The 25,200-nt window shown below is 41.0% G+C and overlaps 1 protein-coding gene across 3 annotated transcripts in view; it reads left to right on the top strand.

The window, feature by feature from the left end:
- Positions 1 to 1,144: 1,144 nt before the first annotated feature.
- The window catches only part of rab11fip5a (RAB11 family interacting protein 5a (class I)), a 38,981-nt gene continuing 14,925 nt past the window's right edge, over positions 1,145 to 25,200 (top strand). Inside the window, exons 1-5 of one of the 3 annotated variants that reach the window (XM_019348962.2) lie at positions 1,145 to 1,987; positions 14,436 to 14,947; positions 15,443 to 16,028; positions 20,475 to 22,670; positions 24,109 to 24,253. In XM_019348962.2, coding sequence (XP_019204507.1) covers positions 1,611 to 1,987; positions 14,436 to 14,947; positions 15,443 to 16,028; positions 20,475 to 22,670; positions 24,109 to 24,253 — 3,816 coding nt within the window. In that variant the 5' untranslated portion in view covers positions 1,145 to 1,610. Of the gene's footprint in view, positions 1,988 to 14,435; positions 14,948 to 15,442; positions 16,029 to 20,201; positions 22,671 to 24,108; positions 24,254 to 25,200 lie in introns of all 3 variants that reach the window. The other 2 variants (XM_013272917.3, XM_019348963.2) reach the window with 2 other exon arrangements.

The following is a 25,200-nucleotide window of genomic DNA, read 5'->3' as shown; positions in this document are numbered from 1 at the left end:
CCTTTGTCACTTTCGATGGGGAAAATCCTGTCTGCAGGGCTGATTAAGACAACGTGGCTTTTATATTTTTTATCTTTACAGATACCCAAAAACTCTTCTGTACAAGCACACAATGCTAATAGAAACACAATGTTAAATTGTTTGTGCAGAACTACCCAAAAGTCTTCAGAAAACTCTAGAACTCATAAGCTTGCCAGCTAATGTGTAAGTGTTAGCATACTGCTAACATAGTGGATGTTCAGGAAGGTTGGTAATTCTGCAGTTATTTGATCCAAATTCAGACAAAGACAAAGTATTTGTAAATCATCATAAATGGCTGACAATCGGCCCATTGTATGCATCAGTGATGGAAAACAACCAGAGTGGATAAAGACACAGTCTGTTAAAAACAATATAGCATAGAAGTGAATTACATTGAGATAAAAGTGATGGAAAAGTGGTCAAAAAACAGCCAGCAAACTGATCTGGGAGCCCTGAATTAAATTATTGGTCTCTTCATCAATAATTTTAACACTAAATGGGAGGCTTAAGTATCTACAACACAATCTGCTGAAAGATCTGACATTTAGGACTAATCCACTTCATTGGATTCTATTGATACTAGAGCGACGTGATTGGTTGTAGGTCTCCTAAAAACTCAAAATACATGAACAACTGAAAGATGCTTTGTTGTATTAACAAATTATTTTGAAAGTAAACCTCACAGTGATTTAGTGGTCATTAAAATGTGTACAGAATTTGAAAATAAATGAAAATTCAGGTCATAAATTATAAATCATGACACACTGCTCTCCACTGCATATCATAATTGGTATCAGTAATACTGGCCCTGCATTTACAGTACTTGGTATCAGAGCAATGCCAAAATTTGCAGTTTCACACTGCACTAAGATTAAAAACACTAAAATAAAGTGAAACTAACAAAAAAAACTAAACATTAAAAAAAACTAAACTGAAAAAACAAAAAAGTTAAATTGAACTCAAAATAATAATAATAAAAGATAGGAAACTAATAACTCTGGTGTGTTGTGGTGGAGTTACGCTGGCATACACTATCACGGAAACTTCGTCTGGCTTTGTAGTTGTGCAGCTTGTAACTCAAACAGTTTAAGGGCGGAGTGCTGTTGATGTGCTTGAATAATAGCCTTCACCCGGGGGATACATCGGGCCCTACGTTCCAGCCCAGGCACGTGTGTGTGTGTGATTTCTCGGTGCGTGCAGCCATGTGTCGAGTCGGCGCTGAACTTCCTCGTCCTGCATTAGAAGAAGGAGGATAGAGAGGCGTGACGTCGCTGGCCGCAGACAGGCCCGTGCGGCAGGGGGAGACAGGCAGGGACGGACGCTGCTGCTGCCGCAGAGCAGACTGAAGAATCGCAGGAGCAGCCGGGGCACGAAACAACCGGCAACCACGGCAACTTTGAAGAGACGCCAGACGGCCATAATGCGGCACCGCCCGCCGACGACCCCGGAGCTGATGTGACTGTGCACAACCAGAACCGGGAGGAAGCGGCGGACACCACCACCTCCCTTCGCTCTCTCTCTCTCGGTGTGTGCGCAGCCGGTCGGTTTGTCGTTCTGTCTGTCTGGAGGGAGGAGGTGGGGGGACGGACATGTCCTCGCTAAACGTACAGGAGGACCAGAAATGGGTACCGACACACGTCCAGGTGACGGTTCTGAGAGGCAGGGGCTTACGGGGCAAGGGCAAGCACGGCACCAGCGATGTGTACACCATCATCCAGCTCGGGAAGGAGAAGTACTCGACCGGCGTGGCGGAGAAGACCACCGAGCCGGAGTGGAAGGAGGAGTGCTCGTTCGAGCTGCAGCCCGGTGTGCTGGAGAGCGGCGGGCAGAGCGGATACCCGGCGGGGAGCTGCGAGCTAATCCTGACGGTGATGCACAGGGCGCTCATTGGGCTGGACGTGTTCCTCGGACAGGCTGTGATCCCTCTGGATAAAGTCTTTCTCGAGAGTAGATACGTGAAAAACGAGTAAGTCAAACTGTCTCTGCTTGTAATAGTTGTGTGTTTTCAGTACGAGAACCTGCTACAGTGTGGCAAAAAAAAAAAAGCTGCGTGGATATGCTTTCACGTGTCGTTGTTTTATCTAATTTCCCATATCCCTTGAACCCGTCAAGGGTGTTTCTCTTGTTCAGTCCGCTTTTTTTGTCCCGTTTCACTCGCCACACAGTTTGTTGTTAGATACAAACACAGCTGTCAAATCTCTGGTGCTGCATCAGGGCCCTGCAGACACACCCTCCCTCCTCCCACAGACAGACCAAACTAACTCTGAGCAACCATCAACGCACTCCCCACTGAGGCTCAAGGCTCCCCTACAACTTCTGCAAACCTCACATCCTCCACAATGTTTACATCATCAGCTGCTTGCGGTCGGTTCTTTAGAAAAGAAAAAAACCCCCACCAACAACAACTGTTGTTTCCTCATAGCTGAGACATAGAGTGGCGTAGCGCTGGATTAATGCTTGTCCCAAATCCAGGGATTAACCAACAGTTTCATGATCCCAATAAAGCTTCAAGGTATTTTTAGCAATAACATGCTGTTTCACACAAGCCCCGCCCACTACAGCAGGAAGTTTGGTGCTAAATCTTTGGAGGAATCTTTTTGTTTCTTTTTCATGGTAACAGAAATCATTTTTTGTGCATCTCTCTAACGGTGCAAACAGGAGCTTTTCTTTTCTTTTTTGTTGATAACAGCTTTCAACACCTTCAGAGAATAGCTAAATGTGTGACATTTGTAGGTTGAGTAATAATGGCACACAAGCAGTTAGCTGTCAGATAAAAAGGTGGGTTTTGCACTTTTAGCAAAAGACCTGACATTTACAGGAAGGTTTTGGATACCTAAAGGTTTTCCTGTTGTTTGTGTGTTCATACCACTGCTCCAAAAATTGACGAGCTTCCCTTCTACTTTTCATCCACCAAACCAGGGTCAATAAAAAAGTAAGTCCTGTTGTTATATCTGACAGTAGCAATAGGTGCTACTCAGAACTGGTACATGATCTTGCCCCATCATGCTGACACCACACTAAAAGATGTTATGTTTTGTCGTGTTGGCTAACAAAATGCCACATAAAGCAGTTTTTTTTAATCTTTTAAGTGACTGCCACCTGACCTAAGTGTGCTTTCAGTCAAAACAGAGCCATGAATTTGAGACGAAAGGGGAGCAAGTCTCCTCCAGTAGGCCCTGTTGGAGCTGGTCACTTGAAGGTTAGAGCCAGCCTGTGATGATGATGATGATGATGTGTCAGCAGTTTGGTGCTGTGGTACATTCAGTGTCTTCACGTGGGATTCGGTGAATGTTCACTGGTTATTAGCAACACCAGCAGCTTTCAAAGCTTCCAGCTTCAATTCTCCTCTTTGCTACTGAAGAGAAAAGATATGCTAGAAGGTTTGCAAAAGACCCCCCAAAACAAACATTTGAACATGACGATTTACAATAGTTGACTTTGATACATACAAAGCTTATAATTAGACCTTTCCTCTTATTCTTCCAACACCAAAACACTATACCCAGCCAATGTGTGTATAATTTAAAGACAAAAAAGGCTACCTGCAGGCTGAAGGTATTCAGCATCTGCTCGCTCCCTGTTCTGGGAGTTTTGCTACACAATCAGAGCCTGTATGTTCTGACTGCTGTTGCATTAAATCATGGGAAATGTTCAAATAGGAACTTAGAACAAATGGAAAAGTTTGCTCATTTTAAAAAGATACTTCCAACTACTAGCTACTACTATAAGCCACTGAATTTCTCAAGTGCACCAGTGTTTAAAGTTTGATTCAAACAAAAACTCGCATAAGAGCTTTGTCTAACATTTGGCTAATATGGAAGCTAGTGAAGTACAGATAAACTAATGAAGGATTCACAGTACTGTGCAAAAGTCTTGCACTACCTGTTATTTTTTATGAAATAGGTGTAGCTATTTTGAAATGTGCAAACATGGAAATACAGTATATAAATCAAAAGCACAGTTTGTACAATTCTAAAAAGCTTGATAGTCAATATTTGGTATGACTTACTTTAATTCTTCAACATAGTCTGAATTCACTTAGGCAGCTTTCTTTGGGAAGTTTTCAGGAATACTTCACCAGGCTTCTGGATGGTCTTCCAAAGCTCTTCTTTAGATTTTAGCTGCCTTTTGTTTCATTCTGTCAAGATGACTGACAGTTCCATTGTGTGTTTTTCTATCAAGGTATGCTTTTACTGTGTTGTCCATATGCTTGGAATCAATTCCATGCTTAAAAATGAAGCTGTAGCCAATCAGATGCAGTCAAAACCGATAATGCATGGTGCATTAAAATCTGACATTACTTTGGGTGTTCATATTTACATCAATATTTTACAAGTTTTCTGACACCACTGACTGAGATGCAGCTTCAAACCAAGACTAAGCCTCCACCGTGTTTTACAGATTGCTGTAGACACTCACTGTTGTGTCTCTCTCCTAACTCCCTTATACATATTAATGATGATTTGAACTAATATTAAGATTCGTCACTCTCTAAGACCTGTTGCCACTGCTTTTAAGCTCAGTTCTTGTGTACACTGGAATACCTCAAACAGTAGATGGACCAACTGAAGAATATTGTTTTCAAATACTGTTCAAGATGGGTTTTCTTTGCTTTTTTAGGCTTACTACTTTTTCTTTTCGCCTCCACTTGTCTAGTTTCTTTTTCAAATTGCACACTACGCTGAGATATACAAAGTTTTCAGCTAATAGCTCTTTGGGAATCACCTTGTTGGTACAAAAATACTATTTTTATGCAAGTCAAACTGTGTTATTGTTGGCATGTTTTTCATTTTCTTTTCTTTTCTTTTTTTTTTTGATGTACAGAGCTGTACACGCTAGTGATCCTAACTAATGAACAACTTCAGTAGATTGTGTTTTGATAGAACCCTGTTAAATCTAGTAGCTACTTTTGGCAGCTCCCTCTTCACAAGGGGTCACCACAGCGGGACGCTCCGCATGTTTGATTTGGCAGCGCTTATGCCGAATGCCCTTCCGAATGCAACCTTAAAGTTCAAAACCAAATTGAACTGAACTGTTTGTCAAAACCAGAAAATAAAGTGTTACAGTGATAATGGGACAAAACAGCTCAGTTTATTAATATTCAGTTTGAGTTGACAGTTGATGCTTGACACTTAACATACCCCTCTCCATCATTACTGTGATCTTCTGCTTTGGAGAATATTTTGTCATGAGGTTGATCATTTTATGTGACTTTCCATACGTTATATACATTTTCTATATTTTCCATATTGTTTTTGTAGAGAAATAATTAATCTGATAAAACGGAGATTTCAGCCATATAGTGCAGCTGGCAATTCATGTATCGAGGTTTGAATACATATACGATCATTAAGGTGACAATATTGAAATATTTTTAAGGAAAATGAACACGAGAAAGACGAGAAGTCTAGTTTGACATACACAATGCAAAATTGGTTTCCTCAAATGCACTGTTTGTGTTAGTTGAGTTTTTTTTGGATGGTGATCAAATCTAGAGGGAAACATAAATGATGGCTGTAAAATCTGATAATAAAAACATGCTGAAAGTACGACTGATAAACGGCTTACATAAGGTTGGAAAGAGAACCGGTAGCTTTTCAACTCACTCAACACCCATGAAATGAGGTTAAAAGTGACTTTCCTTTTAGACTGTCATGCAATTTATTGGGAAAACACAGAATAATGCAGTGACAACAGCCTTGTAATTATTTTAGCAGAGGTTAAGAAGCAAGGTGTGCATTTGTAACTTTACAGATTTTAATAGTTAGCCCTTTGGAGGAGTTTGAAGCGTCACACTGATATAGAGCTCCACGTCGTATATTTCTACCCCCCCCCAGCCACCCTATTTTCTGACTTTTATTGTCTGCAGGATTCATCATTTTCCATACAGTGTACTTCTGAATCAGCATGTTCCAGTCAGTGAGTGGAAATGAGGAATGAGCTTTAAATTTAGATGCATTTATATTGGACTGCATGAGTTAACTCTGCTCATTTGACTGGCCTTGCGAATCTGTTAAAAATGAATCGATAAACAACTTGTAATTCAACATTAACGCAGGACTTCACTTTGAGCTGAGCCTTTTGACTTAGATGGAGTCTTACTTGCCTTTTTAAAACCCAAGAATGCGAGAGGAAAAGTGTCGGTAATGAATTTAACCAAGTGTTTATCTTTAACATGAGTTGCAACCTCCGATACGTTTAACTTACGGTTTACCTCAAGTAGCATAATTATTACTTCAAGGAACATGTCATTAAACAAATTAGCTACATTATTGTGTCAGTAGGTCAGAAAAGTTGCATTGCTTGCTAGCTTCTGTTTCACTAGGACTGGCTAGCTTAATGCTTTAATAAAAGTGTTATACCATATATTTGTATGAAACCAATGATGATGCTGCCAGTTTGTCTTGTATGTATGTGTCATCAAGTGCATGTATTGGTTTAATTTCTTTAAACAAGTCAATTAAAAAACAAAAAGTCCCATAGCAACAATGATTTCAATCTTATCATGTAGCTAATGTTAGCTTAAGCTAGTTATGTTACTATCTATTGCTAGCTTAACAAATTAAGAAAAGTGATCAAAATCAAGTGTTTATTGGTAGTAGAGTTTCAATAATTATTGTTCAAATATTAAAAAGGTATCAAATTTGTTGAAGGGTTCAAAATGACTAAGTTGGTACTAAAACAGTGTTTAGTACCTCGACTTCTTCCTAATTCATGACAAAATTAATGGTAATTAATTTTTTTTAAAAATACATCAAGTTCTAGTAACTGGTTTAAATGAGATTTTCACCTTTATTTTAGTTTTAATATACATGACACTGAAAATATTGGAGTTTGGACTCATTGTAAGACTGCAAAATGTTAAATCATTATTAATCTATTGTGAAAACAAATTTGCTGTTGCCTACAGTGAAATCTGAGGCAATTTCAATCAATAAGTACTCTAGGTTCGCTAACTTTTTGTAGTAACAGAGAAGCTTTACACAACTATGTAAGAGTATTAAAAACACAATTCATATTCACAGTTAGCAATGACAGAAGTAAAAAACACATCAAATATGTTCCTCCTTCAGTAATTTCTTCAAGAAACAAAGATAGAAGTGGATCTTCCCTCAAAAGAGTGACCACGGCATATTTGCATGTTGCATTACTGGTGTAGAGCAGATTACTGGAAAGGTGGGTGTTCGGTGAATTCCCCTACTGGGTCTGTCAGGAGGAAGCTACAAAGGCCCTGCCAGTGCAGCATGCATAGCAAGGAACCCATGTTGCTAACAGAAAATTCATTTTGCCAGGCGTTCGCTGATTATCAGATTTGCCATATTCAGGTTTCCTTTATAATCAAGTTTCTTCCCAAGAGTATAGATGTCAGCACTTTTATTTAGTTATTAATTTATTGTTTGCTGTATACCAGTGATTCGTTACTGGTTCAGTGCTTCTTGTTGTGCTAAGATTATATATTTAGATTTGGTGCTTTACAACTTCTTCTTTGTATCGGCTCTCTGTCACAGTTCCCTGGCCTGTTGTATATGTGTAGGAAGAAAATCTGTGATGTTGTTTCAGGGCTGAGAGCTGAACGTCTATCTGATGAGTGAGCCAGGAAGATGGTGTGTTTATTTCTGTGTGTGTGAGAGAGAGATGTACATCCAGAAAAATCCTCTGCTAAGAGCCGACAGACTTTCCGTAGCTGCAAGCTGGAGAAAATCTACTCTAATGGACATTAAAGGTTATATAACAGTGTGACCTGTTAAGTCACCCTAGATAATATAAATGTAGCATGGCTTTCTGGAAAAATTTTCCGTGGAGATTTTTCAGACAATAATCTGTATAGATTATACAGATAGCCGAGTATGCAGGAGTCCACTGTAGAGAAATACAGTTTATTGAAAGATGATAGGGAAAAGTTATACATGCCCGATTGCTTAAGTTTCCCATTGAGTCCTCCTTCCTGAAAGTCGTAGCTCTGTTGCCTAATTTTCTTCTCATTTGCTTCTTTTGTACTTGGTACTTAAGATATTTAACGGTAGTTGTTGTACATAAACCTTGGAAAGCTGGCAGACTCGAGCGTGACATTTCAGCTGCTTTTCAGACTGAAACATTGGAATGCAGTGGTGGCAAGAATGTGGCAAACTTTGCATTGCAAAAAATGTTCTTGGATGTCTTCTGATGGCCTTGCATATTAGCACCTGACTCTAGTAGATTAGGCTCGAAACCTGATTACAATGTATTATTTGGCATAGCCTGCGTTAGTATTCTGTAATCTGCATTTATTTTTATTTTGCATTTTCTTTTATTGTGCATTCTTTTTTTTTTTCTGTCCATTATTGCAGTCTATCTAGTTTTTATACAACAAGCATTCATGTCCAGGTTTTTTTTTTATCACTCATTGATCCCTAATGTGTATCTGCGGCTATGTGGTTTTAAAGAATTGGGAGGGAAGCTGGTCGGTAGGTTTTTCGCTCATAGCATCCAGATGTGGAATGTGGTTTGGGTCTCGCAGCCTGTCAGCTTCTTCTGCTGAGGAAGCAGGAATCCAGGGCATATTACCAGTATTACCCACAGTACTCCTGAAGGGCTTGTTGGCCTAATTAATTCAGAAAGGTGTAATGGGAAGTGTTCAATCGGTAACTCAAATGAACAACACCACTTACATCCTTTTTTATGCACTTGGACATGATATCGAGGTGATGGTCTGCTATCATTGTTGAAGACCATTGACTGCTGTATTTTTTCACTATATCCTGTGCTTTTGGCTGTAATTGTTCATTATTTTATGACTTTTCTGATGAATATTTCATCATTTCATCATTTTGGATAAAAAGTTGACCCTTTTCTTACCTGTTTTTGCCCCCAACAGAAAATCCATGCCAGCACTAGAGCTGAACTTTGATGAAGATTTCTAACAGAGTATTATTAAAAAGAAAACCTTGTGGGGGGTTTTTTGCATTATGTTGTACTATAGCAGTTTGTAGTGTGTTGGAAGGTTTGGTAAAGGTCAAGGGTTTTGTTTCAAAAATACTCTCATCTACTGAAGTCCTTGTGCGTTAGCATGAGCACAGACCTCTAGAGCTGCTAGAAAAGCTGTTAGCATCATTTCTAAATGTGACAGAGTGTTCAAGAGGTGACAAAGTTTCTTCACTTGCTTGTGTTTTCTAAAGTTGTATTGCAAGATGCACTCTGCACTCGTGCCCCTGGAGATTACTCTGAGCCTCCCTGAAACTGAAACCCGTCTGATGCCTCTGCTAGATAAATGCAAAAAAAAAAGAGAAGAAGAGAGCGATACGACCTTAAATGCCAACATATTTGTTAAATCATGTGCTGCTAAGTTCCACAGCTGACACGCCCTTGGCAATGGTTTCATTTCACTCTTGTGTCTGGCCCCGATACCACAGAGGCTCACAGAGCCCCACAGAGGCCGACTACACACTGGATGAAACGGGTTGATAGCCTACTTGTGTTGTAATTTCAGCTCTCGTCTGCTCCGAAGGGTGGTTTCTAGGGATTGACATATAGCCTGTAAGTTGAAGTCTGCAATAAGACAGCAGCTTCAGAGTGGGAACATCTTCCTGTCTGCTCTGTGGTAGATCAGGGAGATGAGGAGATGGTGGTGTCATGCTGGGATGGGGTGGAGTGTTGTGATTTCCTGTTTTCCCAAGATGGGGAAGCAGATATGTAGTTATGCTCTGCAGCTCTGGAATGGCATTTTTCCCCCTCTCTTAAGACAATTAAAAACCCGTTTAGACTTCCACAAGTTCCCAAAAACAAGCAGAACATTTGCCGTCTTTATTGTCTTTTCACTTAGTGCTTATAACAAAAACCGCGTTTGCACGATGGCCTTAGTGAACTATACAGTTTCTGTGTGGGATGATGCTTTTGGGAAACTGGCTCCTCTTCAGTAGCAGGCTGTGCTCTGCCTGAGTATGTGGGCTACAAAATGTAGGTTGCTGCTTTTGTCTCTCTTGCAGTTTCTGTATTTGGGCCTCTTGTGTGTTTTACTTGTTGTTCACATTTATTATTGTCAGGCTTAGTCATGCATCAGGCAAGAACAGGTGCACGTACAACGGAACTGTACGTAGCCTTTAAGTATTTTGCAACTTCTTTATTTTTATCTAACCAGTTAGAAATGTTATTTTGAGAAGACAAAGGCACAAAATGTTACCATGTATGGGCTTAGAGAAAGATGTACATACTTTTAATGAATTACAATCCCTGTAATGTTAGTGATGTGATCACGGTTGTAGTAGTAGGTATCCCTGAGGAAAGCTTGCATAGCTTCCCTGGCCCTGGGTTTGGAATGTGAACCCCACCTCGGCTGACGTGCCAGGAGGAGGACCGATACTATTGTTGACACGTCGATGTGAAATTCAAATCCACACCTAACAGGCGTTTGAGACATAATATTAGTGACAGGAGAACGAGCCCACACAAAAATCTGTGTTGGCTCCAAACATTAAAAAGAAAAAAGACGAGTTCAGAGCTGAGGAACTGACTTTGTTGACATGTAGCTCGATAATCCCTTAACGGGATTTGTCTTAATGAAACGTGCCAATATAAATACCTTATCTGGATTAGACTAAATCAGCCTCAAACTCATCATTCAGCAAATGTAGAAACATAAGACCCAGGCTTATAGGCTGTATGTACTTTCTTCATTGGAGTGCTGCTCCCGCCTACGCCTTTTTCATGTGTGTGAATGATATCTGGTTCGTTAATGAAAACAACGTGCTCACGTGGTAGATTTCCATTGTTGCTTGATTTCTGTGAGGTATAGTTCTCTTGTTCTCGGGCCGTAAAAAGCATTCCTCTCTTCTCTTACGCCGAGCTCCACCTGCTCATTAGTCGCGCCTCTCGGAGTTTGACTTTTAGGAGTTGCTTTACTAATTGTTTTCAGTGACATTCTTCTTGGGTGTTACCATGTTTTCAGGGCTGAACTTGAGGTCAGAGGCAGGATGATGATGATTACATAACAGCCTGTGCAGTGAATTATATGACTTGTGTTATTTCTTCTCTGCAGCCTACTATTACACCAGTGTTGTTGCCAGAAACAACTTTCCTGTCTCTGTTCGTCTGTAATCAAACAGAAGATGTGTTGAAGAGAACAGAGTCTGGTATTCTGATTAGATTTAGATGATTTTATGTTGGGTTTATCAGTCTGTCAGTCCTACTCCATAGTCATCAGGAAATCCATTTTTTTTCTCCATTATATTGTTTCTTCAATACATTATATATTAGTCATGTTTTTGACCAGGTGCTGTAGGATGTAGTTTTTCAACATTTCAGTCTAAAACTGAATCCTGTCAAGTCTGGCTTCTTAGATTGATGGAGCTTAGTAAGATGCTAATGCTAATTTGTTTCATAAGTATATGTTTATCTCATAGGCTAAGCATTTGTTGCCTATAGGCGTTAAGCGACGATAACAACCCTGACTGTTGAATGTGTTATTAATGTCTTGTAGTGCTGTGCACCTTGTTCTCTAAATAGAAACAAGCCCCCCCCCCACAAAGTTTTTATTCTTGGCCTCTGCAGCTTTTTATTAGCAGCATACATGTGCAGCATATATTTACACTCTTGGGGTCATCTAAGATTTCAGCACCAAGTAATCCAAACCACTCAGAATCAGAATCAAAATACTTTATTAATCCCTAAGGAAATGATTTGGGTTACAGTTGGTCCAAGACAGAAACAGTAACAGACAAAACTAATTAAATAATATAATATGTTACAGCAATTTAAGAAATAGCACTAATATATATACAAGTCGCTCAATTATAAATATGAAGAATATTACAGAGGTGGAATATGTCTGATTGACATTTTACTCTAACCTGTGAACTTTGTCATTTGTTATTTTACTCTAGAGATTGTGCAAAATGGTGCAACTATTGCTGTGTTTACAGTGCAATGTGTCTTTTTGTGGATGGGGTCATTTAGACGCTTTGTCCATTTTAGGTGTCTTCTTTCTTCCATATGATTGCATTTGTCTCTGCTGATTGGGACACTGAGTAATAGAGCTGACATGGGTAGCGTGTCTTTATATTTTAGCTACCCTAACTTCACTAACTCTCCAAATCCTACTGAAATTTAGTTTTCCTTTTATCGAATGTGTCCAGATCTGCTGGAGGGACTGATGGGCAGTTGCAGTATGTTAAGCTGTAATGTAACTTCATAGAGAGAGAGTAGACCAGCCACCTTAGTAATTTAATTGGAGCTGATAGAATTTGAACAGTGTTCAACATTTAATAGTGCTTAAGTGCTTCTGAAAGAGTATTTGGATCACGAAGTTGCTAATGGTTTCATTTAAGTTATAAAAATTGAACTATATCATACCTTAGCTATTTAATATAGTGTTATTTAGGACTTTTGAAAAAAGAACAACTTATCATACAAACACTATGTTATACTGTCAAGCCATAACTGGAGTGTTAGCATGTAATTAGTGAATGTGCAGTTTTGGTAATAGAAACAGACTAAATTAAACCTATTTCTTATTTTTTGTTATTCTAGTTCTGTTTTTAAAAAGAATAACTCGTGCTATTTTAACATTATAGCTTATACTTTAAGTGTCAGTTGAATTAAATTATGAACTGTACCGTACATTTACACCTACACGATGTTAGCATGACAACATACTAAACATGTGCCACATTGTTGCGACAATCCAACATATTTATCAAGTGTTTGCATTGTGACCCGTGTTAATTTTCAACTTCAGCGTTTCTGCAGAGTCACAGCAGAGGTTTACAGAAAAAAGGAAGGGATCCCGTGGGGGAGAAATAAAAAGCTTTCTGGTTTCTAAGAAGACGAATGTGTGAGGTTCCTTTCTCGTACACGACTGGGGTAGTCCCCGTTTTCTTTCATGTTGGAGCTTTCATGTTTTGCCTTTGATTCTTAAACCTCTGTTCGTTTAACTTTCCTCAGTTTCACGTTTGAGTTTCCAGTGCACGACATTTAGATTTTCTTGTTTACTCAACAGAACAGAACATTTGTAGATGATCATGAAGCAACTTCGACAACCTGTTTAACATCCTGTTTTTTCATTTGTGCAATGAAAAGTTTCACAAGCACTTAATGCAATCAGAAAATTACATGTAAGCACGCTTGATTTAGTTAATGACCGTTATTTAGCATCTCAGATAAACTGTATTTCCTGCAATGAATTCTGTTTAAAAAGACTCAAATTTATATATTATATCACAACACCAGCTTAAGTTGTCTGAATATTTCAAAAGATATAAAAATAGTTTTTTACATGACAAAGAAAGTATTTCTGTCTCTCCAAATGAAGCTTGAATATGGAGTGTGGATCTCCTGCTTTATCCATATATATCTATGGATGTCTGTACTCTTTCTCAGAACAATGGTGAATATTCACTTTGGTTACGTATGTGCCGCCCAGCTTCGTAATGCACATATGAATAAAGAGACGATGTGGTCGAGGTGTGAGGTTTATAATAATGTCGCCACCCAGTAGCACAGGAAGTGAAAAATCTATAAGCAGATACCCGTTTGAGGCCTGTTTGTTTGTCTTCCTGACAGAGCTGACAACTTCCCGTTGGCAGCATATTTATGCTACCTGGGGAATTTTTCTCACTCATTTATTTTTATTTTTTAAACCAGTCACTACAGATCAGATGAGACTTTCCTATGAGTCACAGTGCGGTGAACTTGGTGGCACCGTTCCACACACTTTTCAGGCCTTCATATTCATGTGGGGCACTGAGTGTTACATCAGAAGTGAGCGTTGTTTTACTTCATTGTTCTTGCTTACCGGCCCTGGTGACAAAAACAAGGGGCCTCCCCCAGGGTACTGTGGTATGTCAGGACACACAGCTGTTTGGTATTAGTAGGTCGCAGACACTCACACACCCTGTTACCCTGTGCGAGGACAGATTAGCCCCATTCATGATCACAATACAGTCATTCACACTGCTTCATGGCTGCGCTCAGCGCCGAACTAATTATTGATGTGATTCGTCACAAAAGCACTTTGACTTGTTGTTACTATACTAAGAAGAGTAATCAACACCAGAACATTTCAGCTCTGTGTTTCGATTTTTATTGACAGCAAAAAAAGATGCACCTGTGCATTTTTCAATATGATGCATAATATATTTTCTCAGGTTGTTTTGGATTTATTCAGCCGTCAGATTCGTGATGAGCACTTTAAACGCAAAATAGTTCCTCGCACTCTGCAGCTCTTTTCCGGGCAAGCACAGAAGCCCAGTTTAAGTATCAAATAACATGAAGCTATAACAAATAATTCTTTTGCTGACAGTCAGAACACACAGACTTTAAGATGATATGAACTAGTGAAAAGCAGCACATTTGAATATGCTATTATACAGCTTCTTTTTACTACATGATAAATGGTGTGTGTTTGTGTGTTAATCATGCAAATGGATTCTTTTCTGTTGCAGGTGGTACAGGCTCAACTCAAAGACGGGGAAGAAGGAGAAGGAACGTGGAGACATTCAAGTGACCATCCAGTTCACCCGCGACAACCTGACAGCTAGCATGTACGACCTTGTCATCAAAGATAAGGGCGCCTCCACCTTCAGCAAGCTGAAGGAGCGCATGAAAGGCAAGAGGAGATCCAGCGATGAGGACTCCTCTTCGGCCGTCCTGCCGAGTGGGTATGGCTCTTTGTACCGCATGCGCCAAAGACTTCCTAGCGACGGAGGCGGAGAGGAGGATTATGAGGACGACGAAGGGGGCGAGGTCCGGAGGAGCAAGATGAGAACCTTCTTTTTGAGGGGAAAGTTGCGAAAATCGTCCGACACTCGGTCCAGCACGTCTCTGGGCTCGGAGAGCAGCGAGTCATCGTCACGGGGTGGGAGCCTCAGTCCTACGGCCGGTATCAGTGTGGTGGTGTCCGATCTCTCCAACTCGCCCAGTAACAGCAGCAACCTGACAGGAGACAACAGCCCAGGTGAGCTTGTTGTCACTTTAGTATCAAAGTGAAATACTCTTCTTATATGATAATGTCTAGAACATGGATTTGTTAGCTGTCGTGTTTTAACCAAAGGAACAAAAATATTAGATAGCAACAGTTTTTGAGGTTATTCTGTAAATGTCACATAGACTTTAAGTTAAATTTATACATGTGGAAGTTCTATTTCTTGATAGTTGTGTAGATTTTATGGGGGCATGTCCTCCCTGAAATCTCATCTACACTGTTACATCAAAAGCTGCACTACGAAGCACAGTTTCTAGAAAAGATTCTGCAATCACGGGTAAAATTCCATTGACTCTTTCATTGACACCTTTGTCCACCAGAAACACTGATTAGCTCTGTTTTGAAAGACATTGTCAGCAAAATGTCAACAAGGCTTTATCAGCTGACTGAAGTTTAATCGAGTAAAGTCATATGTTTTCTTCTCTTCTCATTCTTCTTCCATTCTCTCCTCCTCGCCATGATTTGCAGAGCACACAGCAAACACGTCGCCCAAGTCTTCGTCTCTCAAATGCGAGTTCGGTGATGAGGCCGGTGAGATCACCATTGCAGTGCCTCAGCCCACTGTTTGCATCAATGGAAGCCATTCTTACAAATTGCAGCCCCAGGCCCCAGGCTCAGGAAAACCTGCAGGTTCTTTAGGCCTGGGACTGTTGCAGAAGTCTATGCCTCTCTCCGTGTCTCTGCAGAACCTCAGTCAGCAGGCCTCCATAGATCTCCCTAAAAGTGGTGTGGGAGATGGGCGCCGCTGGTCCTTTGACAAGCCCGGCGAGGAGGAAAAAGCAGCCATAGCTGCGGCTCTGGAGAAAAGCGGCCCGATGCTGGGTGAAAAAGAGGAGCGCCTGGGACAGGCTGCTCCGACAGAAGCCACGTCATGGTCCTTTGCTTCCACGGTGGAGGGGGGGGACATCCAGGGGAAAAAGCAGAGGAGGAACTTTTTCTCTCATGCAGGGAAGGGACAAAGTCAGCCCAAGGATGAGTCCGAGCGGGCCCATGCCACGACTGACGAGAAACAAAGGGGGAGGTTTGGATCAAAGGACTCGCAGAGCAAACCCAGGTGAGATACACACTGACCACAGAGAAGACGTCTGACCAATTTAAACCTTTGGTACAAATATTATTTGAATGAAGAAGGTCAAAAGCAACCAAAAAAAGAAGTGCCTACTGAGAGTTTGTACCTGCACGTTTAGACTTCCAGTATCATTACTCACAGAGTGAGGTGCGTAATTGCATGTGACCCGTATACTTGTTATCTTACTTTGGCAATCATAAGGGCATCAAAGAATGTTTTTGATGTGTAAGATGATATTTTGGCAGCAGAGCAGAATGCAAATGCGTGTTCGAGTAACAGAAAGTGTTATAGAGGTGTTACCTAGTATTAGTACGTAAAATCCTTAAATGTGCATGTTATTTCAAGATCAATGATCATAATTAAAAAAGAAAATCAGCTGTGCAAAGTTAAAATATTGCACTTGATCTTCAGTCTACTATAGCGCTCCAAGTCTCCATCATTTTGTTCTTTAAAAAAAATGAATCTCTGCACAAATTTATCTCTAGCATCTCTAGTGCAGGTTGCCGGATACAGCCAGTGAGCACAGGCCAGTGCCACCAGACATGGCAACCAAACTACGACAGAGGCTAGCAGTGACAGGTTTTGACAAACAGAGTAGCAGTGAAACAGACTTCCTTCCTGGCTCTAAATTAGCACTCCATTTCCTGTGGAGCACCTCATTTGGCGTGACATTGCACGGTATCTTTCGTCTACCAGTATTTGCTTAAACCGATGACGCTCACTGTGCAGCAAAAGCTTAACTTAAACCCATTCACAGGAGGGTTAAATGACGGCGTAGATGTTTACTTCCTGTGCACCAGCATCACAGCTAGAAGTTGCTTCCAGCTTTGCACATATCCCTCCTGGTTTCAGTCTCTGGTTACAGCAGGTATCTGCAGTGCAGATGGAGGAGGGGAGCTGCTCTTGTGAAATTAGCTCTGTCAACTTTCAGCCTTGTGCACGCTGTAATATGCTTCAGTAATAATGTTCATTTCATTGGAAAGATGATGATGTGAGCTGGGAAAAAGGGTGTGTGTGTGTGTGGGCAGGGAGAAAGTGGGGGGAGAAAACTCTGTCTTATTTTATATCCACTTCTAACACAAGTGCATATTTAAGTGGGTAATTTATTTTGGGGGTGTCACATGCCTTACTGCACTTTCTGCACTGCTGTCTGTGGTAAATAGTAGTAAATAGATTATTAATCTTTCATTCAGGTCTCCCAAAACTCATGATTTTAATTTTTTTTAAATCAATTTACTTAACCAAGGTGGGGGATAAAAGAAGTCGATGTCGTAATATTTTCATACACCGAGTGTAAACAAAATATTGGCCAGATAAGCACCTGCTTGTAGAAGTAAGGGGTCAGCTATTCTGGACCATAGTACACACACGGCCTTTCTGCTGCCTGTGTAACTATACATTTTCACAGCCTACGCACCCACAAGCTTTTAGATACTGGAGTTGAGAAAGGTGCCAAGTTGGTGCAGTTAGCGCTAAGTAATGACTACGCCCAGCTACGTCAACTTTTCTAGCAAATTATTATACGAAGGGGCAATGAAAACAGTGAAGAGACGGCTATTAATGTTTTGGATGGAAGACATGAAGACATACATGCATATGGCTGATGTCAACAATTAAAAAATAATATCTGTTTTTAATTGAACTTTTTCTATGCTGTTAAAGTTTACCTGGAACTGAAGATCTTACATACCGTATTTTTCGGACCATAAGACGCACCAGATTATAAAGCGCATTAAACACTTTATACTTTTTACAATTTTTGCTATGTAACTTTGCAGTGTCCACTTTCCCACACGTTTCCCACGTGTGGGACTTACAAAGGTTATCTTATCTTATATTAATGACTAACCTCATATTGTGGATGGATTATCTCAGTTGTTCTCCTGACTGAAGTTTGGTCCGTTTACAGCATCTTTCCATGCAATTGCATTTGCCAAAAACCATCGGGAACTTTTATCAAGTGGAAAAAAGTTAGCGTTCATCCTCCAGCTTCACTGTGTTGATGTTATGCTAACATAGCTGTGTTGCTAGTGATCACGTAGCACAGCATTATATACCAGCTAGTCGAACTTCAGTAACCCTACAAAAGTCACTGCTGCGTAGGAAGTGATAGCAGAGCTGTAAGTTTTATTTTTTTCCAGAAATCTCTCAGTCAGAACATGGTATATCATGTTTAGGTAACTAGCGAAACCAGCGAGCTAACTTCCTGCTAACTTCTAACTCCGTTAAATTTAATAAATCCTGTTTTCGTGGATGTTAAACTTAATTGTTACACCTGGTAAAGTAGCAACGCTGATCATTTTATTAAAGATGAAAGAATTTAGGCAGTTTTTAACTCTCAGTGTCCCTCAGTGTTTGTTTGACTGTAGGACTTGAAGCAAACGGATTTTTGGACTCAGATTACTCCGCTATGGTAGCCGTAATGCTCCGACAATCCATCAAGCAGTGCGGCTTTGTAGCTTACTAAAGTCATACTAAAACATTTTTTGACAGATTTTTGAGCGCCATGTACCACATAAAATTGGTTCGAGGTCAGTAAACACAACCAGAATTCCCACATAAGGCACACCAGATTATAAGGCGCACTGACGATTTTTGAGAAAATTAAAGGATTTTACATGCACCTTATAGTGCGGAAAATACGGTAACAAACTTGCTTTTTTAAAGGTTTTTATAGATTTTATAGTAGATAATTACAGCAGTTGGACGTTCCCACTATGATTCTCTCAATTTCTTAATGCTATCATGCACTGTTAGAGGTTGAGATTACCAACCTCTTTGCAACTCTACTTCTAGAATACTATTTTTAAAGTGAGTCATGTTTTTTTCATGTTTTTGTTTTTTGACATTATGTTTGCTTTGCTGCAGCTTTTTGATATGTGTTGCTGGCATCAAATTGTATGTGCAAACTCTTCCACTTCAGTTTATACTAGGGCTGCCACGATTAGTCGACTAGTCACGATTACGTCGACAATCAAAATCGTCGACGACTAATTTAATAGTCGACACGTCGTTTGAAGCTTTGTAAGATCCCAAAAGACGCAAGAGTAAGTAGTAGGATTTAAGAGTGTAATAACGGACTGAAACAGAAGATGGCAGCACTGCATGCACAAGGATGCCAGCGGCCGTTAAACCCCGAAGAAGAAGAAGAAACTGTCCCAGAATTCATAGCGCGACCCATCGCGGCCCTGCTCAGTTTCCAACAATGGCGGCAGCTAGTTAGTTTTAATGTTACTCTTATTATTCTTTCTGGGTCACAAAATAAACGTTTAACATATTTTCAGGCGAGAATGTAGCTGTGTAAACTTAAAATATCTGCTTAGTTTATCAAGACCCCACATATTTTCAAAAGCGCTCCGACGTTTTCGGAGATGTCTGTTACCCACCAGCTCGATAGCTAGCTGGGGTTGAAGGCTCACTAGAGCCGATGAGAACACCGGACTCCCGGCAAATCGTTTTCAAACCCACCGCCGTCTTTCTCTACTCAGGTTAAACATATATGAGTCACTTGGATAACTTAAAAATGTTATTGTTTGGCTTTTTTCAGTATTTTATTTGTTCCTGAGTAAATCGGTTTGGCTGAGATGAAACTTATAGTTTTTACACAGCTGAATAAACGTTAAGCAGACGACTGATTATCAGAAGTGTGAGATGCTCGAGAATATACTCCGGTGTCCTGTTATATTTTAGATAGCAAGGAGCAGACGCTGCGTTTATTAAACTCCTCCGAAACAATCTGCAAATTTCATTTAAATTCAATAAACTATCATCTTGTCTTTATTTTTAGTTAGCACCTTAAACACTTAAAGCTGTAAGATAATGATAGTTATATAAGAGCAGATGCATGCTGGTGCAATAAGCTGTGTGTTTTACGGTCAATGGATGCATGATCTGATTAGTCGACTAATCGCAAAAATAATCGGTGACTAGTCGACTATCAAAATAATTGTTTGTGGCAGCCCTAGTTTATACACTAATTAGTAGTGGTTTTAAAGAATAAAGGGGACTGCAGCCTCGATTGATTTGATTCATGTGAGCACTCTGTAAAAGTATGTGCTTTAAATTGTGATTTGAGACAGAAAAGCCCTCTTCAGGGTGCGGTTATTCTGTGTAAATGATCCAAACTAATCAAGAGGACTGTGTGCCTTCCTTTCACAGCCTGGTGGTCTCACCTAAATTAGAGCCCAGCACTGATCCCCACTCACCACCTCTTCCACCTAGTCACCACCCTTTGGGTCGCCCTGTAGAGCATACGTCCGTTGTTCCAAACCTGCACCATACTAACCCTTTCTGCCACTCACCGACCTCACCACCCCCTATATCACAATCCAACCCTTTCTTTTCTCTAATCCAACACAACCCTTTCTATGAAGACATGATAACTGCTCAGCAACTTAAACCTACACCGCCTCCTCTGCCCTATCTTTCCAGTTCCCGGCCCCCTATAGCTCAACTCTTTCCACAGCCGAGTAACTCTAACTCTGTCTTGACCCACGGCAACTCAGCTGCCGAGGAATCCATCACTGCTGCTGATGTAAGCAGCACTGAGGTCACCAAAGCTGGGATTAGAGGACTTCCTCCAACTCTCGTGGAAGGAAAGAAACCATTACTCAAGAAGTCATCCAACCCTTTTATGTCTGTTAGCAGTGTGGAACCCGATTCAGAGTGGGATGAATCCTTTGAAGCGTTTGCAGCTGGCAGGCTGCAGTCTCCTGAGGATCTCTCCACAGGCTGCAAAACACAGCAAAAACCACCCAGCGACCATCTGCTGGAACACTGCAATAATAAAGCCGATCGAACCACAAATGTGACTGATGCACTGCATCATCATCAGCTCGCCAGCCAAGTGACCAACACTAACATGCATTACCTTAACACTTTCCCACAATTCCTTGAAACAATCCCAGAACACAGAAGCTTTGAGCACGACGATGTAACTTTAAATAGTTCCACTAACTCTCTGAAACTGAACACTTGCTCTGAAACTAATCAGGACGCCAGTGCTACCAGTGAACTACCCGACACTAACGTGAGTCGAGCTCCTTGCCACACCCTGTCTGTACAACTCAGCAGCAGCTCTCCAGATCCTAGTTCTTCAGGTCTCGGCAGTTCAGCAGAAGAGGATTTTCTGTCTTGTGTTTCCTCTTATTCTGATAAAGTCTCTGCATCTTCATCTGAAGAAACTGAAAGCAACATCTTTGGGTTGGTAAAAACCACAGAGTCAACGGATGTAAAAAATAAAATGGGCTCAGAATCTGAAGATGACACTACTTACAGGTCAAACGATCTATCTTTAGTTGATGTTGTTCAGCAAACTGTTATTGAGCCTAAGGATAGCGGAAAGGTAGACTTGAGTGGTTCAGCATGGTCTTTGGCACCACAGTCCACAGTACTTGGGCATCTACATCCATCAATCACAAAGGAGATAGGAACTGATAGCACAGATGCTGAAACACTTAACAATTCTAATATTGTGTACCCGGACTTGTTGCCTGAACTCTCTGAACCACAACTAAAGTCCATCATCTTTTCACATTCTGACAATGAAGGGCAAGAAGGAAACATAAATGATTTAAAGGTCTCTATAGGGGATTTTTCTAAAGAGTTAAATGATGGCTCTAAAGATGATAATATAAAAGTGAGGAATCCTGCAACTCCAGATCAAGAAAGATCCTCCACACTGCCATCATTACACATCACAACCTCCTCCCCTGATGTCAAGCAGGCTTCATTGGTTGAACCCTTTGAGGGGGCTCGTTTAGCAGGCCAGGATGCTAGCCCCAATTCTCATGTGCCATTTAGCAGCCTTAGTGATTTACTCGACATCAGTCAGATTGCAAACAGTCCTAGCCAAGACTTTGGTGACACTCAGTTGCACAGACGGATATCTGATCAGAGCTCCAGCAGCTTTCTCCAAAGTCTGAATGTCAGTATCGACTCGCAGGATTACCAAACCTGCGTGTCTCACTCTTCCTCCAAAAGTTCCAGCGTCTCTGAGCCAAACGAGACGATGCAGTTGAAGGATGTTAAAACAACTGCAGGTGCTGCTTTGGGCTTAATGGATTCTACAAATGCATCCGAGTCATCTAATGGGGAAATCGGCCAAACTGACAAATCTGAAGCAACTCCCCATGCTGCTCAGGACAAGACGACGACTCTTGAGCCAACCTTTCCAATAGAAGACTTGCAATCATTCCCTGCAGCACAGCCGGACTCTTTTATGAGCTGTAATCTGAAGAGTGCGGGTGAGGTCTCGGACGCTGCGTCCTCGATATGCGCGCCTACACAGAATGTTACACTACACCGCTCCCAGTCTGAGGGCACACTGGCAACTCCCTTCGACGAGGTCCTCCTACCCTCTTTTGGTAGCGATCCTGGCGGGGTACAGGGTTCCACCTCGTCTCAGCCAGGCCCCGACCTTCCCTCTCTGATTTCCTTTGCTCCTTCTCTTGCTCCTGAAAGTATTTGCTCCCCTGTAGCGCTTTCTACCTTCTCTCCCTTTGCCAACGCTTCAGCGAGGTTACCGCCCAGCTCAACGCAAGCCACAGCACCAAAGCCAGTGCCAATGCCACTGCAACAGGAGGCAGAGCAGCAGCAGCAGCAGCAGGCAGCCAATCAGCAGAACAGGTGAGGTTGCACATGCTCAGTGCTTAGTGACGAGGTGAAGAGGAAGGACTACTTGCAGAAATTTCTATCCTGTCATCTCTTTGGTCTCCTTCTGGTGCTCTGCTTCCGCCTGCTTTTCTTCTGTGCCAACTCTCGGGGGGTCTCATCCTTGTGGTGTGATCTTCCCTTTTTTCTTCACTTTGTTAAAACACACACACACAACAACATTGGTGTTAACAGAACTCTTCTGTAGGTGTCTTTCATGTGTCCTGGCTGTGGTAACGGGAGGGGAAACAAAACCTCAGGCCAATTAGCAGTTATTATTTTGCCCCATTTCCTACCACACACCTCCAACTCCCTTTCGAATACACACACTCACATGCACAACACACATGCACACAAACACTCACATACCTCCCCTTTCCCCACAGGGCCAGCTAGAGTTCTCACACAGCCATGCTCATTTGCCAAAATCTCAACCAAAAAACAGGCTTTTTTGTGAGACACAAAAGGTGTTGTTTTATCACTGGTAGCATTTCCTTTCCACCTCCGGGTAATAACATATTAATACAATTCTACATGATTGATTGCACTAGTGCATGCAATTAAGTCTCTCGGTTTTTAAGGTCTTTTCAATTTTCACCATTACTTCTTTTAATAAGACATCTTACACCTGTCTAACCTCCTCTGGTCTTAATCACTTAAAGCAAGGAGTCCTTAAGCACCTGATGTCACCCTGGAGGTCCACAGGCCAATCTGTTGTGTTCAAATAACAGCTTAACCTGCAATACCTGGACTAAAGAAAGATTCGTTGCTGATTGAGAGTATAAATGAAAGTGCAGCAAGTCGACTCAGACTTCCTATGAATGTAGGTCAATTGTAGAGTTTCAGAAGATGCTTTAAGCTGACTCAAATAGAGGGCTAGTTTTTGGCTGTTTGTTACCAACAAAGCAGTAAGACGGTTTTCTTATCTCTGTTCGTTACAGTAAGGTTTTGGTGATTTTTCAGAAAGGGTGAATAAAGGGTCACTTGTGGCCCTAGTAAAATGCACTACTGTCAGTCTGAAGCTCCTCACGGCCACCATGTGGCTGATGTGAGTCCTTTTTTTTAAGCTACTGACTGATTCGGTTTCTTACATTAGTTTATTTAGAAGATATTTGGGGCTGAAGTGATAGAATCCAGTATTACACTTATATAGTAGAATCCTGGGTTATTATTAATGTAGCTGCGATCATCCTTTCAAATGCAGAAATAGTCCTGATGTATATTGTTGAAGCATAGTTGGCTTTTCTTTTAGTTAAATATATCCAAGAGTTGTGGAACCCCAGTATGGCAACCAGGTTTTTCACCTGACCTCCACTGAAAAAAACTTCATATAAAATATAAGAGTCAGAGAGCGGTGTTGTATCAAGTGTGGTGGTGTGACTGTGTGTATGTGTGTATGTCTTGTCACATCCAGCCCCCACCCGGTGAAGCCCCTGCCCACTGCCATGCAGGCTGAGGAGAAGCGGTCAGTGCTGGCCACAGGCCTGGAGAAGCTAAAGTCCACCATCCACCACGGAAGGAGCAGCCAGCTGACAGAGCAGGAGAGCGAAAGGAAGAAGGTGCAGTGTTTGAAAACATCTAACATAGGATAAAGAATGTAAATTGAAACTAGAAAGCGAAAATTTCGGAAGTAGTAGAAGTGCAACATAGGAGCTGAAATAGTATAATTCAGCAGAAAAGTAATAACTTTAGCAGAAATATTGGAAAAGCAAAACGGCCAGCTTCAAAAAGCTGAAGTTCCCTCAAAAGATTAGTTGTTGTTCAACTGTGAAAAATTGGCAGAAACATTAGAAAAGTTACAAAGGAACTGCCAGCAGATACACAAAGCTAAGGCAAAAATGACATGCCTAGCAATGTTTACAAATATGGACACACACACACACAGACACATAACCCATGTTCAGAAAACAATGTGTACAAACATAGATGCAAGCATAAACACAGACATACAAACATACACACACACAAGAGCACACAGAGACAAACAGAGCCTGAAGTGTCCTGTGTGTTCCTATGCCAGTCAATCAGTCTGAATCTGGTCAAGTTGAATCCACTAATGGATGCTGGTCACCAACGAATAAAAATTGAGTCACACAAGCACACACACACATGCACACACACACTTCTGTAAAGTTATTAGAAGTTCAAAAACTTTTTCAAACACTGACATCGGCTTATTCAGTTTTTTTTTTTTTTTCAGCTTTATAGCTCATAGCTGTATCTATGAGAGTCAAAAAGCCTGGATCTGCTCAATCTGAATCCACCAATCAGAGCTGCCACTTCTGTCTGCTTCATCAGGCTATGTAGTTGTTCCTGTCAATGCAGCTGCATCCCTTGCTCACACCGACAGAGACATGGGCTTTCTGTAATGTATTTCAGACATAGCATCTTAGCAAAAAAATTGTGACTTAAGAGAAACATAATAACTTAGCAGAAATACTATTATTTGGAAGAAATAATAATATTTAGCAGAAAAGCTATAAAATAGCAGAAATGGCATGACTTA

This window comes from Oreochromis niloticus, linkage group LG19 (genome assembly GCF_001858045.2).
Source record: "Oreochromis niloticus isolate F11D_XX linkage group LG19, O_niloticus_UMD_NMBU, whole genome shotgun sequence".
NCBI lineage: Eukaryota > Metazoa > Chordata > Actinopteri > Cichliformes > Cichlidae > Oreochromis > Oreochromis niloticus.
Note: the sequence above shows the minus strand (reverse complement) of the source record. Positions and strands in the feature narration are given on the sequence as shown.